Here is a 19,957-nt window from a genome sequence, read left to right on the forward strand (position 1 = left end):
TCATGTGCCTTCTTAAGGCGGTCGTCCCTAGGTGAGTGTTGGGCTTACCGCGACTAATGCGTTGACTGCAAAGATTGCAGATGGCAACACTATTGTCAGCAGCGGACACGTTAAAAAAAGCCCACACTGCGGCGCCATGTGCCGGCGTCCTGGGAGCACCAGACGTGACCGTACATGGTCGATGACTCGCTCCTGATACATTAGCAGTCTGCTTTGTCCCTCCTGTGCAATGTAAGCTATTCCTGCTTCTCCTCCCTATCTGCTGGTCCATATCTCCCTCTGAACTCCCCTCCTCTTCCTCTCTTGTGGGCACCCACGTGACATCACTAGACACGTCATCATCGATGTCCCCTTCCCCACCGCTATAAGTAGAGATCTCAGAGTAGGCAGCAACACCGGGGACCAACCTCCTCCTTGGGCTGATCTGGGTACTGTCGTCAGACTGCTGAGTAGCGGTTGTTGCTACCTCCTCTTCCTGATCCAATGCCAAGAGTGGCTGCGCATCAAAAATGTCTTGATATGGATCGGAAAATAATTCCTGTGACTCAAGCGGAAGGTATGTGGTGGTGGTGGTGGTGGTGGTGTTGTTGGTGGTAGTGTCTTTGGGGTGCACATAGCAGAGGGTGAAGAAGAGGGTGCAGATCGAGAGGATGAGGAGGGTGCAGAAGAGTAAGGCTGAGTAAGCCACCCCCCCTACCACCCCTGCGGAAGGGCCTGCCTCTTCCTATGCCTGTCATATTTTAAATGACCCTGTGACAAAACTCTCAGTCCCTATACTGATAAAGGACTGCTGCAGAATAGGGCAGCAGTCAGCAGTAGTGCACCTCAACCCTATATATTGTGGACCTATACCAGTCCTTAAGGATTAGCAGACTGTACCTCACTCAACCCTATAGACTGTAGTACACTATACCTTACCAGTCCACTATACCTTACCAGTCCACCTTTGTTGAACTAGTAAGTTGTGATTAGCAGACTGTACCTCAGTCCCTATACTGATAAAGGACTGCTGCAGAATAGGGCAGCAGTCAGCAGCAATGCACCTCAACCCTATATATTGTAGACCTATACCAGTCCTTAAGGATTAGCAGACTGTACCTCACTCAACCCTATAGTCTGTAGTACACTATACCTTACCAGTCCTTAGAAGGACCTTTGTGCAACTAGTAGGTTGTGATTAGCAGACTGTACCTTAGTCCCTATACTCATAAAGGACTGCTGCAGAATAGGGCAGCAGTCAGCAGTAGTGCACCTCAACCCTATATATTGTGGACCTATACCAGTCCTTAAGGATTAGCAGACTGTACCTCACTCAACCCTATATACTGTAGTACGCTATACCTTACCAGTCCTTAGAAGGACCTTTGTGCAACTAGTAGGTTGTGATTAGCAGACTGTACCTCAGTCCCTATACTGATAAAGGACTGCTGCAGAATTGGGCAGCAGTCAGCAGTAGTGCACCTCAACCCTATATATTGTGGACCTATACCAGTCCTTAAGGATTAGCAGACTGTACCTCACTCAACCCTATATACTCTAGTACGCTATACCTTACCAGTCCTTAGAAGGACCTTTGTGCAACTAGTAGGTTGTGATGATTAGCAGACTGTACCTCAGTCCCTATACTGATAAAGGACTGCTGCAGAATAGGGCAGCAGTCAGCAGTAGTGCACCTCAACCCTATATATTGTGGACCTATACCAGTCCTTAAGGATTAGCAGACTGTACCTCACTCAACCCTATATACTCTAGTACGCTATACCTTACCAGTCCTTAGAAGGACCTTTGTGCAACTAGTAGGTTGTGATTAGCAGACTGTACCTCAGTCCCTATACTCATAAAGGACTACTGCAGCAGAAGGGCAGCAGTCAGCAGTAGTGCACCTCAACCCTATATATTGTGGACCTATACTAGTCCTTAAGGATTAGCAGACTGTACCTCACTCATCCCTATATACTCTAGTACGCTATACCTTACCAGTCCTTAGAAGAACCTTTGTGCAACTAGTAGGTTGTGATTAACAGACTGTACCTCAGTCCCTATACTCATAAAGGACTACTGCAGCAGAAGAGCAGCAGTCAAGTATAATATTCTTTCTATATTTGGAAGAAGGAATATTATACGTGTACAAGCCTATTACCATACCAGTCCTGAAAAGAACCTTTGTGGACCTAATAGTAACAGCTACTGATTAAACTGACTGTCCCTCACTGCCACACACAGCTTCCTGTCTGTCCCTATTTAAACTAACAAAACACAGGCTGCTGCAACAATAACTTGAATAGCACTCAAAACTATATCCTGTACTACTTTACCATGCCAGTCCTGAAAGGGACTTTTGTGGACCTAATAGTAACAGCTAATGATGAAACTGACTGTCCCTGCTGCACACAGCGTCCTGTCCCTCTCTCAGCACTGACAAAAGACAGGCTGCTGCAACAATGACTTGAATAGCAGAGCCTCAAACCTATATCCTGAACTGCACCTATACCATACCAGTCCTTAAAAGAACTTTTGTGGACCTAATAGCTAGCGATTTGGGTCCCTGCAGTCTCTCCCTGCTCCACACAGCAACCTCTCCCTATAGTGACATACGAAAGAATGTAAAATGGCTGCCGGATTGGGTCTATTTATAAGTTAGGGGGAATGTCCAAGTGTCCATGTGCTGTAATGTCTCAATTGGCTGTCCTGTACCACATGATGGATGTGTCATCATAGGTCAAAGTTCTTTTACACAGTAAACACGGAAGTCCGCCGGGCGAACAGCGGCAATAGTCTGCCGATCGAGCGGACCGCGAACAGCCGAAATTCGCCGTGAACCGACTGCCGGGCGAACCGTTCGGCCATCCCTATTTATGTTGAATATTACACTTTTATTTATATTGTTTTTTGCAATATTAGCACTGCACGATTTTCTATAGAGAAAGCTGTGTTCACTTTAGTCAACAAATAATATGCTAGCATAAATCCTGTTTATTTTTTCTCACAAATGATTTGGTATTGAAAGTGAGCATAGGATCACCTTTTTTTCCCACTAATGTTCACTTCCACGCTTTCTATACATTTACATTGATGCTTTTTGTCTACAGCTGTACCGGCTGCAAGTTTGCAGTTTCACACAGTATATTTTCCCTTTCTTTTTACTGTGAACACAGCTTTATCGTCCACTACAGCAATCTCTTGAGATTCTTCATGTTGAAAAGTTCTATTCAAGTTTGCAATGTAAACATTGGTAAGTAAGGTGAACTAATAAAAGCTATACTTGGTCCATTATAATCTATGAGTGAAATTGAGTAAATGTTTCAATGTGAGACCCCTGAGTCATATGCAGTATGAGACCCCTGAATCATATAAACTAATCTTGATTTAAGCATGACTGGCTGGTCTAGTTTGCTTATTACTAAATCCCAATCTTTACCATTCAGATTTCTTTCTGCTGAATTGTTTTTTTATTTAAAGTGATACTCAATATACAATGTTTAATTGCCATCATCCCTCCTGTTTACAAAGAATATGTCACTCTAGTTTAATATAAAAAATCATCTGAGTACCTTATTAAATCATTACTCTTCAGAGGTCACATGACATTTCCCAGGTTTTTCTGTCCTCAGGGGAAGTTCTGAGTTAGGAGCTTCTAGTACTCTGTGGATGAATAAATCATATCCTAAAAGCAGAGCAGAACCTGGCAGGAGTGGAGGGAGGCCAGCAGAGCTAGGGGCCCAGGCAGCGATGGGTTCGAGTATGGTGCACCTGAAAGCTGACAGGAGGGAGAGGAGGAGAAACCGGCTTTCAGCTGCTGCAAGGGTAGACAAACAGAGGATCAGTTCCTTTAGTTGCCCTTCTTGCTGCACCAATCATCCCTTCTCCTGTCTACATCTGATTCCCCTGCTGTCTGGTCCCCTCTGCTGGCTTGGGCTCAGTAAAGGAGGATCGGTGCTTCCACGTTATCAGTATCCCTGGGCTGGGAACTTAGATTTTCCTCCCCCATCCTAGCACTCTAAGATGGCTACCAAAGAAGCCTTATTATGATGCCAGCCCTGTGTATATATGTATATATTTCTTATTTGTTTGATTGTGTATTTAAAGAAGGCACAGGTTCCCCTTATTCATGAACATTCAAACTTATTTACCAGCATTTACCTTGACAAATTTTTCTCCTTTCTCCTTTACTATAACATAAATAAGCCCCACAGCTGCAATCTCAACACTGTGTTTTATATATATATATATATATATATATATATATATATGGCATTTATATATATATGATAATAAACATATAGTATTAATTGCTTCTAAACCACTCTAAAAATGCACTAAATTACAAAATTAAAACAGAAAATGCACATTGTCCATCCGTTAATATGCAAACATTTCTACAGCTCACCAAAAAGTAATCACAATCAGAAATAATTATGTTATGCACAATAAATATTTGCAGAAATGTCTTTCTTTGAACTCATAGTGAAATCTGATGTAGAGATCTCCAGAACAACATAAATACAAATGTGAGTTATTTAATTATTGTAAAATAAACAGATTGTGACTTACTGAGAGAGCTGAGAGTGCTACCATTTCAAAGTGGTTTCGGTATCTTTGGTGTGGCAATGCAAAAACTGTATGTATCCCTTCAAGGGATATACTGTATGATTATAAAATAACTTTAAGCACTATCCACTAATGTAAAAAGAGGACATTGAACATTTACCACAAATGTAAGGCTGCATGCTAAGCACTGGCCACCAATGCAAGGGTACGTGCGGAATACTAACCACCAATGTTACAGTGCATGCTGAGCACTGACCACCAATGCAAGAGGATGCTGACCACCAGTTTAAGTGGGGGAGCTCACCACCAGTATAAGAAAGCACACTGACTTCCAGCACAGCATAGACACTCAAGATCACTGCATATAGTCCTGACCCTTGCACTCTGACCACTGCAAAGTATGCACCATGTTGTATATTACATACTGTAACCCTGAGAGCAGCAAAGTCAGGAAGGTCAAATCCATGCCTGTGACCAGTGTACATATTACCCCATGGTTCAATACATAGGGTTATGGCTTGGCCTGGATTCTGACCATGATCCTGCTTTATGAGCTGGATCCTCTGCTTCCCAGTTGTTGCTGACTACTGCTCCTGCTGAACTCCCTGTTCAGCTCACAGCTCCTGTTTCTGACCTGTCTACCAGCTTTCTGCTCAAGACTTGGACAGAGTATCTCAGCAGTCTGTCTTTATCCATTGTATCTGGACCCACCTCAGGCACCTGTGCCACTACTACTCCTGCTAAATCCTTTAACTAATTCCATCTGGGTCATTGGATAGGAGGTATAAGGGAAGCCCTTTAATCAACTCAGCCTCTACCAGGTACATGACAGCTGCACTGTATACTTCACACAGTCCTGACCCCTGGACTCTATGTGCTATGTTGTGGGCTACATAGTCCTGGTCACTACACTTTTCATTTGTGACTTCTATACTTTATATGCTATTATGTACATTACATAACCTTTATTCCTGTACTATTTTGTATGTTTCATTGCCCTGATCACTTGCTCCATATGCTTTTCTGTGTGTTACATATTATTGACTACCATACTCTATACCCTAGATAGTACTGACCACTGTACAATCCTGAGAGCTGGATATGCTCTGTTGTACAATACATAGGCTTGAATGCTGATACAATGTATACACTATGTTGTATAGTAGATACCACCAACCTTGGCTGCATAGCTAGGTTAGAACCACCCAGAAAGTGGACATGATCTGGTATGAACCATTAAAAAAGAGGGCATTATCTGGTTGGGACCACCTGGAAGGTGAGCGTATCAAGGAGGTGACAGTGCACCAGTGAATGGGAAGAAGATGTTTGCCCATTATTCACCATGCATGCCATACATTGTTCCTTTTGGACAGTGTGGGGAAGAATTAAAACTCCTGTCAGGTTTTAATGCAGCCAGTGGCTAAGTTAGAGAGATTCCTTTACTTCCTGTCTGGTAAAAAGGTTGTCCCCAGTTTTTAAATTAGGTAGTGGAATGGTAGAATCTCTGTCAACTTTTTGTTGTCTTTCATAATTGCAAAATGTCCCAAGTTGTCCCCAGAACAGAAAGTAAAAGGGAGAACTCTCTAATGAAGCCCCCGATAGCACTAAAATCAGACACGGGTTCTAATATTTCCCTATTCTTTTCAAAACTAAAAAAAAAAAGTTTTAGATATAGATGCACTTAACTTTAAGTAAATACTTTAAAGTAAAACCCCCTAAGTCATACATGTTTTGGATTTAGGCCAATCTGACTGATCTAGTTTGCTCATCAGCAATTCCAGTCTAATCTTATCCAACTTTTTCTGCTGCATCCTTTATTTTCGTGAAGTGTTTCTAAATCCATGTTTTTTTTCTTTTTGCTGACTGTGTCCTGCTGGGGAGATTTCCCTTCACTTCCTGTCCTAGAGTCACAACAAGAAGTAAGAAGAAAACATTTGATATTTTATCACTTTTTTCCCCAGTGGAAAAATGAATATCCCCAACACAAACACAGCATCAAAACCATGACAGGAGCTGTAACCCTTCCCTATTCTTTCCAAAACTAAAAAAAAAAATTGTACTTAGGTACACTTTCCTATCTACACAGAAGAATAAACCAGTTTAATTAAGGTCAAATAATTTAAGATGCTAATGAAAATGTTTTCCTGATATGCATCATGTCAAACAAGCATGTGCAGTTGTGAAGAGAGGAAGCAACAGGTGTGGAAGGACCTTGTAAGCTTCAGCCTAGCCAGAGGATCTAACTGGAACAAGGTCTTAGGCAGCCCATACACTGATCTCTTTTTTCTTTGTTCAGTCAGTGGGTTGAGCAAAAAATATTATTAGATTCTCCCATCCACACATTTGATGTGGATGGGGCATCCTCCCTACTGTGGCATTGTATTCTGATAGAAGGGAGACTTCCCTGCCATCAGAATACAATGGTCCGTGTTGCTGGCTATAGCGGGCGGCACTGATCGTACGGGAAAAACCCAACTCATAATAGATCAATAGATTGACTTGTGTACAACAACCCTGCCTATACAGCTATCAAAATTTGGCTGGTCCCTGCTGAACTGGTTGAATTTCTTTCCATGTATGGCCAGCTTTAGGGAAATTCAGTGTACTCAAAAGCTTAAACATTGTGTTTTATCTTTTATAATTACCTGTGACGATAAGGTTGTAATTGGAAAAAATTATTCCGCGCTAGGAAAAAAACGAAAACAAATATACTAAATGTGAAACAGGCAGCAGCAATAGATGTGATACAACACCAAACAAATATACAGAAACAAAAAACTGCGCCAACCCTACAGTAAAAAATGTCAGAAAGTAATAACAAAATAAATAGGCATTGACCTTAAATGATTATAACAATGGAAAAACACCTTAAGTGCATAAAGAACACAGCAATGTGTAAAGTGAGAAAAACATAAATAAAAGTCCATTCAAGGGAAGTTCCTATGTGGATCCAAATAAGCGTTTGTGACACCACGGTGATTAGAAACGATCCAAAAAGCTCATAAAAGTGCCCGTCACCGTACAATGAATGTGCTTACCAGAAAATAAGCAATTTGGGCGTTTGTATATAATCGATGGGTCCCATCAAAAGATATCCTCCTTTTTAGTGGGTCAAATCTCCATCTCCCAATAATGCCCTCCAGGTATTAATATGCTTCGTGGAGCTCAGTAATTCCCGAAAAAGAAAGGGGCAACCAGTCTTCTGAAGACTGGTTGCCCCTTTCTTTTTCGGGAATTACTGAGCTCCACGAAGCATATTAATACCTGGAGGGCATTATTGGGAGATGGAGATTTGACCCACTAAAAAGGAGGATATCTTTTGATGGGACCCATCGATTATATACAAACGCCCAAATTGCTTATTTTCTGGTAAGCACATTCATTGTACGGTGACGGGCACTTTTATGAGCTTTTTGGATCGTTTCTAATCACCGTGGTGTCACAAACGCTTATTTGGATCCACATAGGAACTTCCCTTGAATGGACTTTTATTTATGTTTTTCTCACTTTACACATTGCTGTGTTCTTTATGCACTTAAGGTGTTTTTCCATTGTTATAATCATTTAAGGTCAATGCCTATTTATTTTGTTATTACTTTCTGAAATTTTTTACTGTAGGGTTGGCGCAGTTTTTTGTTTCTGGATAAGGTTGTAATACAATAGTTATTATGCTGTTTGAAGATGAAGTTGACCTCCTATAAAGCTCCTAATATCCTGTCTTTGTGCATAGGTGTTATAAGGCAGTTACAGCTTAGAACTATAGTAAGGCCCTTTTTCAGAATGTCACATTCCACCAATAAATCTCATCATTTACTACATTGTATTATTTAGTTTAAAACACTTTTGAGAATATATATATTGCAATATATGCAATAAATTGCATAACATAGTGCTGATTACCATCTAGAATGTACAGTACGTGTGGTAATTTTTTATTTGTGCTACTTTAGTATCATGAAATCTATGGTCGAGTTACAAAATGCCACTAGACACATTTCAATTACCTGTAACGTTCTTATCCATACCAGTTGTGTAGTCTTCTTGTATGGATAGAGGTGAGAATATTTTCCCCTGGGAAGAATTCCAATTATTTCTGGGAATTACCATTTGCGTGATTCATAGTAGAGGTTTGGGTTCTTGGTGTCAAAAAAGTGGTCAGTTCTATTTTGCAAAATCAGTGTAATATATTTTACCTTGACCAACAGAGAAAGGTTTCTTATTGGTCTTCTTGATATTATAGCTTGATATTTAACAGCAAACATTAGAAGACTTTTTGTATTTTGGGCTAAACAATTGTTTTACTGTAATTTTTTTATTTCAGAATGTAATTAAATGTTCTATTGCCCAATATTAAAACTTTCTGTATACAGTTCTTTACTTCAGCAGAGTACATTTAAAAATACTAGTTGTATTATGTAGTGGTATGCTGTAGGAGTTAAAAAAAATGTAATTTTAGCTACTGAATGATTATCAGTAATGTACAGCAGCAACAAAGAAATGGTTGGTAAGGCTACAGTCTCACTTTGGATAAACAGAAGCAGTCCGCTTGAATGGATTTCTGCAGGACATTTTTACTTGTATTTGCAAAGATTATATAATATTTTATATGTGTGCAACCATTGCCTGACCAACCAATGATAATCTCATGACTTTGAGCACCTGCAGGAATTTATTATTGTTAATAAGCCATAAAAAACTCCTAGGCTATGCATTGCATTGCAAACACATTATAAAAAAGATCTTTGCTATATATAAAACACCTGTAGCTAGAATACAGACCTGTATTACCACTACTAGCACCTTCTGAAAGCTTAGCCCTTTACTTACAAAATAAGATTCCACATACAATTTAGCTTTCTGCCTGCTGGTTTCATGGCACCCAGAATCTGCTGATAATACATTACTGCTACTCTTCTGGCAATTTGGCACCCTTTGTCCTCTGTTACCAAAAGCTTTATGTCTTGGCACCATGGTAATGTGGGACCCATCTGAAAACATAACACCTCTGTCACTTGTGAAAACTCGCTGGCATGTTTCTGGCTGCTTATAAAAGCATGCTTCTCTTATAATATGGCATGTTTGAGGTTTCTGCCAAGACTGGTAATCCACTGGCAATGTAACACCCCTCTAGCCTGTGCTAGCCTGGTATTTCCATAACTAAATTTAATACATCTAACAACATGAAATCTTTTGGCCATGATACCTCTTGGCAAAATTGTAACACTCTAGTGACATGGTAAGGCCCTGACAACAAAGCACACCTCTTGCTGCCTTACATCCTCTGGTTCAGGTAGAAATACACCACATTGTCTGGCTTTGAGCACATAGTATAGTTAAAGGTCATACCATTCTGTTATTCCTGCAAGGTTTCCTGCTGGAGTTAGTTGATCAGTGTTTATCACTTTCATTTCCCTTCCATGCTTTAAACAAAGATTAGATATCATGCATGTGTAGAGTTTGGTAAATAAGAGGGATAGGAATGAGTGGTCTTAACCTAGGCCTCTAGTTCACATTTTATGTTGTCATAATATACTTTAATATTCAATTTAGTAACGATTCCACTACACTTAAGCATGTAACCTAAAGCCAGTCCTGGTGAGAATTAATTTAACCAACATTAAGAAACTTTTATGTTTATAATGAATTTGTGCTACATTTTACTTTTTCACTTAGGTCTGCATGACCACATTATCCAATTATTATAGTGCTATTACTGTACAAATTAAATATAACATACTTATGATGAATTAAAAAAGCACATTATTTTTTATGTGTTTAAATGAGCAAATATTCATAATAAATCTAGAAATTCCATATCTAATGAATGTAATTCAGAATGTTATGTTAATTCAATTTATTCATGAAAAACATGTTTATTTTACAGCAAACATCAAGGAAAGGTTCTCACATGAACAGACAAGGATAATAAAGCATCATGCATATTTATTTTCCTGTTTAAAGACCTGCCCCATGTAGTATACAGTCATGTTTTAATGGCCTTTTAAACCAATTTTTTATCAAAATGGCTAGATTAAAAGAAGCCCAAAGGTTCCACTTAAACATATAGTAAAAATTAAGGTAAAATATGTTTATTAAAAACTAACAAGTAACCAATCCCAATATTTATGAATGTGTGTGTGTGTGTGTGTGTGTGCATACATGTAGATAGGTACACACACATTAATACACAAACCTATTCTGACAGTTTTTAAACCTTTATCACATTATTACCTTATTTAATTTAATACTACACCTTGCAATATTTTTATTTTATAAAGAAATCTTGGGTTGCAATTATGTTGCCTTACACCCAATCTGAATCCATCATATACTGATCTGGCTTCCACAGAATGAATCCTGATTGGTTGCAATGGGTTACCGCTTGAAAACATAAGACATTATATGAATAAGGCCAATATGATGTGGAATAATGGTACTACATGGGACTGACCCTTATAAACCACTGTGAAACAGAAAGAGACTGATATATTGTAGATGACTTACATTTTTTTGTAAGAATATGTCTTGCAGGCATGGTATAAAGTTTACTTTAAGAAAACATTTATGTTAAAGATAGTATTGTGCTTTACCTCAGGCAAATCATAAAATGCATTCAAAACTGTATACAATTCATTAATGCCAGGTTGCTCCATTGTGCATATATACATTTTATGGTTTTATAGATAAACCTAAAAATATTGAAAATGAAACTGATAGAATAATAAGTATTATGCCTTTCCTATGTATAGTAGGGCACAACAATATAAATCTTATCAGCCAATTATACATATGGTAGAAAAACAATTCTCAACATTCAAAAAAATTACATAAATGTTCTATATATATTGATTTAATTTTTGGCTAATTTTGTCTTTGTCTTCACTGCAGTAGGCTTTCCGATCAAACTTTCCCCTTCTTTAAATACTTTAGGGAATTTTCAAACGCCGGGTTGTATGGCTGTTAAACCCCGAACATTGTTCTCCCTGAAAAAAATCATAGCAAAAATGTATTAAACTACAGAGCAACCTGGCACTAATGGGGTAAGCATTTATTATTTGATTATTGGTCTTCATAAACTCACCTTTCTGCTGTTTGAGGTGGAACTAAACCCAAGAAAAAATGCAACTTGTTTAAAAACTCCACCCATTCATGTAAAGTGGTAATAGGTATTATATTAACTGTAAAGTCTTTGCCATCTTTGCTTTTGCCAACTGAAAGCTACCAAAAGTGAAAGGTACTGTAAAATATGTATTAAACAGAAATGCTGTTTATTAGAAAGCTATCCATCTGTCTTATTCCCAGTATTGGAATGTGCATTCATTTAGACATGTAAATGCCCCCTCTTTTACACATGGAAGGTATTCATGTTTAAGGATTGGATTTTCACTAAATGTATGGCAGCATCCAGAAGGCAAATTTTATATTTATATTTATTTTCAAAATCATTTTGATGTTTAACATTTATCAAAATAACATTCAGGTTAAACCATTTATATTTTTTTCAGGGTTAGTTCACCAAAAAACACCAGCAGAAAGTAGGTAGTGCATATTCTGCCCATGGGGTGAAATGTATCAATATGATGCCATTTTCTGTATGCAGTTATGGAATATATTAATAACTTTGTCAAAAAAATGAAACAGGCTAATTCTTTTATACTATACCTTTTTCTTAACTATCTCTGTTTCTTCATAAAACATTTCCCTATGTGGTAAAAAAATACCTCAAGTTCCCCAGCATAGTAATTCAACATTTTTTTATTCTGTCACACAAATGTAATTTCTTACAAAAAAAATAAGGTACTATTTCTGGCATCAAATGAAGGCATGGTATAATTATGTGATACACATTGCCCCTAACTTTTTTTTTTATTTCAAGCACTGAACATGCTGTCCTTATTTAATAATAATTAAGGTGTCTTCTTTATCACATAAAAATAAACAGTGAAAAAATAAAAGCTGTTAGCAATTCAAATTACCTTTAGGCTGTTTTAGGATACGTTCTGAAAGCAAAGACCAAAGTGCAAAACAAAATATAAATAAAAGTCCACTAAATGTAAAATAGTTTATTCACATAAATTTAATTGGTTTTCACAAAGGTTTGGTCCATAAATACTCAAAGGGAACTGTTCTATACAATGCATTTCTCAATAAACAAAAAATAAACTTGGACATCTTTTCTCTACCACATACTGTACTGAAACACGAAGATGTAGATATACGTTGAGTAATTCTTTTTATCAGACTCACTAGTTGTTTTTGATGTCAACCTTCATTTCAAACAAATCAAAACCTTGACTGTAATATTTTTATTCAGAAATTATATTAACCGTACAAAACTATTGAATTGTCAAAAAGGAACTGAAACAGTTAATTTAACAAACAACACAAATTCATCCTGATTTTCACAAAGTACTTGAAAGTACAATAAGGCACTTGAAAAACTGAGATTTAACCCCATTAAAGGGGTTTAATTTGTCTTTATAAAGGCAGGAAAACAGACTGGGGTGAATACATATCCTAAAAAAGAAAGAAATTTTTATGTACATAATTTAACCAATGGAAGCAGCCATCTTTGATTTGTAATGTTCTTTATTGTGTAGAGGACATATCTCAATGAGATAAAATTTTAACTTTAGGCCTACTTGCTATTGGGTATAGTTTACATTTCTTTCTCTGCCAAACTGGTTGCCCATTTTTTGACTCCTAACTAAATGGAATTACATATGAAAAAGAACTATTTTTACTACTTAACTTATTTTTTTTAAGATACTAATTGCAATTTGCTCCTCAATTAAAGATAGTTCACATCTTCATCACTGTCTTTCCCCATCTTTATTTTCAAAACAAAAAAGTTATTAGAAAATTGTTGTCAGCTTTCAGTGATGGTACTGTTGTAAAAGCCCTGAGCAATGAAATTTGCATTTTTGCATTTTAAGCCATTTCATATGAATATCTGGATATGTTTTCCTCCATGCACAAATCCAATCCAATCTAATGTTAGAAAATAATTTTGAAACTTAGATAAATATACAATTCTTGGGAAATGTTGTCTGTAAATAATATAACCAATTTCTATCCTGAGTAGCTATAATTCAGAGATCATGCTTTTAACATGGAAATGTTATTTTTTAATAGAATAATAAAGAGATTTCTGTTAAGTCTCAGCATTTTTGGAATTCACATTCTTGAGTACAGACACATTCTCCCTAATCCTGTACAGATTTTCACATTAACAATAGACTTAAAAAATAACAGTCCGCGATAATGTATGTCCGGCTAGCACATTACAAATTTAAAATGGCCACCTCACAGTAATAACTGTTGTTGCAACAGTGTTCATCCTCTTGTCCAACATTAACTATGACGTTCCAGCAAAGATTGAAATTTGTTTGCGTTTCACAATGGGCATTGCTTAATAGTGCAGCATGTTACTTCATAGGCTTTTTTCTATCAAACCCTTAACATAATCTAATGTGCAAAAGTTTATTTATGTCAACAAAAACATGGACAGAGAAAATGGTACACAATCATTTAATGAATAAAAAAATGACATTCACCAATGCTAAAGCCATTTGCCTTCAATTCAAAATGGTTGATAGTGGCAATGCAATCATTAAGCCTATGGATACCATCTTACTTTCATTTTTTTACTTTTTATTTATAAGGATACCATCTTAATTTAATATACCTTGAAGCTTAAATCTCTGTGTAATTATTATTGTATCCTGCATGATTAATTCTGTTTTTTTTGTTTTGTTTTTTTAATAGCACCATCTCCAAAAGGAAAATGAGAATACTATGCTCAAGATTGTCAGTTTCAACCTGTACATATATATTTATTGAAAATTTTTAGAGGAAGATAGTGGAAATGTATTACTATTTCAGTTTTTATTTTTGCTTAAATAAAATATAATGTTTTAAATGTAGAAAAAGGTTCTTATGTTTCAAACCTAAAATGTCATCAATTGAAAATGCAGTTGATAATAATCTATTAAAATACATCAATGCAAAATGACTGTTAATGTGGTGCATTTAAAGCAGCTTGCAATGCCTTCACAAGATACAATAAAAACAACAAGAGAGATACATTTTTTGACAACTTTAAATCCAGCATACAAACATTAATTTGTGTCCATTTGCACGACATATTTTATACAAAAGTAACAAAAATAGTATATATTAGAAATACTTGATGTTTTAATGGTACAATCTGATCATCAAATTCAAAGTAAAGTAATGGAAAACAAAGTTTATGTTTCACAAAACATTTTTCCTACGAATCATATTTTGCTTATTTCCATTTAACCTGAAAAAAATAGCGAACATGATCTGAAAGCAGTATTCTTGACATATACAATCATGATTGTTTCTTACAATTAAATATGCATTTTAATAAAATATTACTGTCGTAGTTATTTTCAGATATTCAGAAAAGTCCCTAGCATCTCAAAAATAGGATAACTTAAATATGCAAAGGTAAAGAATATATACACATGGCACTACTTTGGAGAAACTAACAAATAACATTTGACAAGCAGCAATTAAAAAAAAGAAAAGAAAAATGTTCTTAAAAATCTTACTTTTTTTTTTTACATCATTTTGTTACTATTCCAATGTTGGTAAATTGATTTGTATTTGGAATAGTAGATGTGGTAGTCTTAATGAAAGCTAACCACAGGAAAAGGGGGGGAAAAGGTAAGCAAGAGGTCTACAATGAATGCATGACAAAAAAGCATCAGATAGGGCATCTCAGTTTTTACATACACTGCAATGAAAAGTCCACTAAATGTATTTCAACAGTTAATAGAATACACATATATCTTGTTATTGCCCAAATTAGTAATTTCCACCATTTCATTGTGAACCACTGAAATTCAGTAAAAATGGATTCAGGTTTCAACTATCTTTTTTCTTTTGTAATTTTATTTGGTCTTACAAAAAATCTAGTTCACAGTACTGGTTAAGACTATGTGCACAGGTGACGTGAATACAGACATGAGTCTAGAAATTGCACTGCAATATGGAATCAAATTAAGGGGTTCTACAATAACTATGGTATATGAGTTCTTGTTCTATGTTTTGTTCACTTTATGTGTCAATTATTTTATAGATAACGAGTTTATCTTATTGTGTTTTTCCATAGACAATGGTGGGACAACACTATTTAGCATTTAGTGGTCTTTCCATTACATTCTGGAACTATCCAGATCTTTACATGTGACTGTTTGGTTATATGTAATACACAGTTTCTATGTATTTACAGTAAGTGCTTAGGGTCCACGTGTTACCCACATCTGATGTTCCTTAACCCCTTTGCACCGGCGCCTCCCAACCCTTTAAGAGGGTTTAGATGCTGGGGGCGGGGCGGAGTTTATGATTATATGATATGATTGGCTGTCACACTGAAGCTTTCCGATCACAAGAAACGATCAGAAGCTTTCTGTTAGCTGTCATTAACTGTGTTGGCACAGCTGTGTTTGCAAATTGGTACATAAATATGTGGCCACTTGGCGTCAAGACACCCTCCAAGAAGCCACATATTTGCGTACCGTCAGCGCCTATGCATTCATTTTAAACAGTAAAAAGAGGTTTTATCTTAGGCTATGTGGATTGTTGTTTGAAATTTGTTTAACAAATTACACTGATCTGTTCACCCTTCCATTTTCCAAATAATAATATTTAAATATTGAAATTGGCTTCCAAGCAGGGAATTAACAATTATGTGGGGCTTAATTATTTTAGATGCCTAAAATCTAGCATAGACTTAAAAAAGACTGTGAGACTAACTTAACTTAACTTAAAGTCTAATAAAAACTATTTCTAATTTAGGTAGGTGTCAATAGGTTGAATTACCCACTAGGCCATTATATGTATTGGGTACTCAAGACAATCTCTTACCTTAAGTTCCTAGGTCTGCTCACCATTTAGAGCTGTCAAACACTGGGTTTATTTACTATAGGAGTAGGGCATGTTTACGTTGAAAAGTGTATGTTCACTTTGAAAGGGAATTTACATTTAGCTTAGTGAGTTTGGTGAAAATTCACTTTGCAAACAAAAGCCAGTCTCATGCAGGGAATTTTTTTTTAAAAATGTTTTGCTTGCACATGATTGGATGCCAATTCAGCACAGCTTCACCTCATTCACTAAGCTAAGTGAAAATTCACTTTGCTAATCAAACATCCTATACTCCTATATTAAAGCTGGACTATACTCACTTCCCCTTCAGTGACACCATGTCCACGAGCTCCTTCTCTGGCACCAAACTCTTTCCTTTATTGCAGAAGTGACATAGTATGTTTCTTCAACAGTAAAAAGTCTGTCTTTTTGTACATTTAGATTTTTTATTTAAAGATCCATATTAAATCAACCCACTGTTTATTGACAGGCAACAGCTCTTATTCTCTGTTGGAAATGTTGTTTTATGGTACAAATAATTTAATTTGATTTAGGCTGTGGCCAGATTGTGGTGGAGCAGTTGAGATATAGGTTGTTGTAATGCTCTTACTAGAATCTTCAAAACATAAAAGCTGCCAGTGGGTTATTCATCCCATCATCATTCACCCATAACTGAGATGAAAGTTTGATGCTTTCAGAATATTTTTTTTTTTCAAATCTCAACCAAAATGTGTAGCTTTGTTAAATGAAAACTAAAGAAAAAAATATTTTCTTTTGTTTTTTCAAGTATATTTTTCAAGGTTATGGAAATAAGTAACATATAAATTCTTAGAGGCACTTACAAGGATGTATACATTTGAATCTTACCTCAGTTTTATTGGTTTTCACTGAAAAATAAAATGAACACCTGTAACAAATTGTATTTCCTAACTTATCAGTCTGCCCATGCCAATAGGGCACAAGAGCATATGAAGAATATGGCTACTCTGCACATGTGTGGATACTGGAATCATAATTAGGCAGGTCTAAGAGTTACAGAGAGGAGAAAGAGGGAAAAGGCATATATCTTTACTGGAGGCAGTATACTCTAATGGCATCAGTCAAGGTTAATACTATATCTTGAGTCACTGAAAACAAGATATATTTAGTTTTTTTTTTCTTAATTAGACTGCTTCAAGCTATTAAATAAAATCAGTGATGGTGGCGGCAATACAGGGGCAATCAGAGTAATATAATTATTGGGGATATGCCTTTAAAAATCACAGTGAGAATCAAAAAATTTTAATTCAGCAGATAAGGGTTGGAGCTTGTGTTTTTTTTTTTTTTGCAGAGTAGGAAAACATCCCTGCACCCCTTTCCAGCACTGAGTAAAGAATGGAATATATTATAACAATGAACAACTAAGCATACCAATAAATATGGGTTTGCATTTTGTCTGCACATTTCTTTCCTCCTCCCTATACAATATCCGTCCATGTGAACAGATGTTGATTAAGAAATTTATAGGCAACAAAGGATAGCACAGAGCATAGGCTTTAAATGTATAACTCATTTTCTTGGTGGCTGTCGTGTTCATCCATCTTCTTCTAAAATATGCTGTAGGTATATCTTAAAAAGGGGATAAAAATGCACAGTATTGCAAGGGGGGAAAAGACAGCAAGAAAGAGTCATAATTGTTAAAAAAGATTGGTTAGGGTTGTTTGAGAAGGGCTTCCAGACTCATGACTGTCCATGTTTGGAGTTACAGAGGCCCCCACATTGAGGGAAGGGCTGGTGAGGTCTGATAATGTGGATGCAGCACCGGTTGGCGTTAGTGCAGCACTGTCCGTTGATGCTGGAGCGCTGAGAGAGGGACCTTCAACCTTATCGCCTCCCCCATTCTCCTGTCGTAAAAGATTCCTTCTGAATTTCGCCCGTGCGTTTTGAAACCAAACCTGCAAACCAATGCCAGGGCATTCCTTTTACCGATTATTTCTTTCTTTCCCAGATTTTTTACTGGGTGTTTTTTTTTTACCTACTTATTCAAAGACTTTTACTTTACAAAAAAATCAGGAATAACTACTGCATCTAATAATCACACTCATACAGTTAACATATCCTGTTGTTACTCTTAAAACTATAAAATCTAGACAATTTTGTACCCTTTAGGGTATAACTACATTTCCTTATATTTTGTGATGGGCTACCTTTCTAAGATGTATATGAAACTAACTAAAAATGAGTGATAGTGCTTTCTGATAGACTATTAGCTAGCCTTTAAAGGGTGAAGCTATCACATAAAAAAATGTAGTTAATAAATAATATAGTCTCACGGGCAATTTGCCTTTAAATCAGGTGAGACAGCTATAAAGTTAAAGGGCGATATAATGCATTAAAACACTGCAGTGCGACATAGCTTGATGTAAATGCTTTTTTATCACCTGTACTCAGTGATTGAAGCTGTTTTGTCAATAGAACTGGCATTTGAGAAAATATTAAAGAATGTTTCATACTAGTGAAAGATTTTTACATTTGTAAGACATTTTCCCAAGTGTACGACTATGGCTAGACTGAACTGTAATTGAAAGTAAATGTCGTGTTTAATAAAATAACAAAATATTTCACTGTAGTGTTTAAAGCGGTATTAAACCCAAAACCAAAATTGTATCATATTGCAGCTTACCAATCATTAGATGTGATGGCTGCATCAGTTTTCTTTTCTTTGACTTTTCCCCCTCTGTTTTCACCTGTTCATCTGGCCAGTAACACACTTCCTGTATCAGTGAGACACAACTCTGGAGGAATGAATACAGGAGGCACAGCAGACAGCAGTATTGTCAGTCTGGGGGAGGGCAGGGTAGTGTTAAATGTATTAGCAGAGTTGGATTTAGATTTTGTCTCCCATCCCCATGATTAAGCTCTGAGAGGTGGAGCGAAACACGTTGGGGGCGTGGTCTGGTTAGAGCCTGGGCTGAGGCTGCCATTCATACCATTCATTCCTTCACATGGGTCTGCTTTGATGTGCAGCTTATGGACTTTCCTTCTGCCCTAATGAAGCAGATTTTGAACTACTAAAAAATTGAAGCCAAATTCCAGTTTTTATAACCAGTTAAATAAACTGTTTTATTTCTTTTAGGAAAAATAATTTGCATGAATAAATATATGAAAAAATAAATAAAAGCTGATCATTTTATTCACTCCTGCCAGTGTTAAGTGTTTGTCTCATCCATGTAACTGATACATTCTGCTGGAGAGTTTGTACTGTGAAAAGCAACAGTCTGACTGGATTACCAGATGAAAATAGAAGAAAGGAAGCCTAAAAATGGAAATAAATGCAGCAATCACATAAAAAATGGTAAACTGCAATATAATAAATTGTTGCTTTTGGGTTCAATACTACTTTAAATACTCTGCACTTGCCCCTAGTACATTGCCAAGTACAAAGTTGTTTAGATTTATAGCCATTGCTAATCTATTGAACTTGGCATAGTTTGGTCAGTTGGGCTGTGAATCTATGTAGTTTTGTAAACAGTTA

At 36.5% G+C, this 19,957-nt stretch overlaps 1 protein-coding gene across 8 annotated transcripts in view; it reads right to left on the minus strand.

Annotated features, from left to right (window-relative positions):
• Nucleotides 1-10,387: 10,387 nt before the first annotated feature.
• LHX9 (LIM homeobox 9) overlaps nt 10,388-19,957 on the minus strand; it is a 76,155-nt gene continuing 66,585 nt past the window's right edge. For 4 of the 8 annotated variants that reach the window (XM_077452747.1, XM_077452744.1, XM_077452745.1 and 1 more), the window contains exon 6: nt 12,597-18,377. In XM_077452747.1, coding sequence (XP_077308873.1) covers nt 18,120-18,377 — 258 coding nt within the window. In that variant the 3' untranslated portion in view covers nt 12,597-18,119. Of the gene's footprint in view, nt 11,532-12,524; nt 12,549-12,596; nt 18,378-18,398; nt 19,197-19,957 lie in introns of those variants that run through there. The other 4 variants (XM_077452751.1, XM_077452750.1, XM_077452752.1 and 1 more) reach the window with 3 other exon arrangements.

The sequence above is a fragment of the Lithobates pipiens genome, unplaced genomic scaffold, assembly GCF_037356315.1.
Source record: "Lithobates pipiens isolate NorthernLeopardFrog02 unplaced genomic scaffold, aLitPip1_a1.2 Scaffold_23, whole genome shotgun sequence".
Taxonomy (NCBI): domain Eukaryota; kingdom Metazoa; phylum Chordata; class Amphibia; order Anura; family Ranidae; genus Lithobates; species Lithobates pipiens.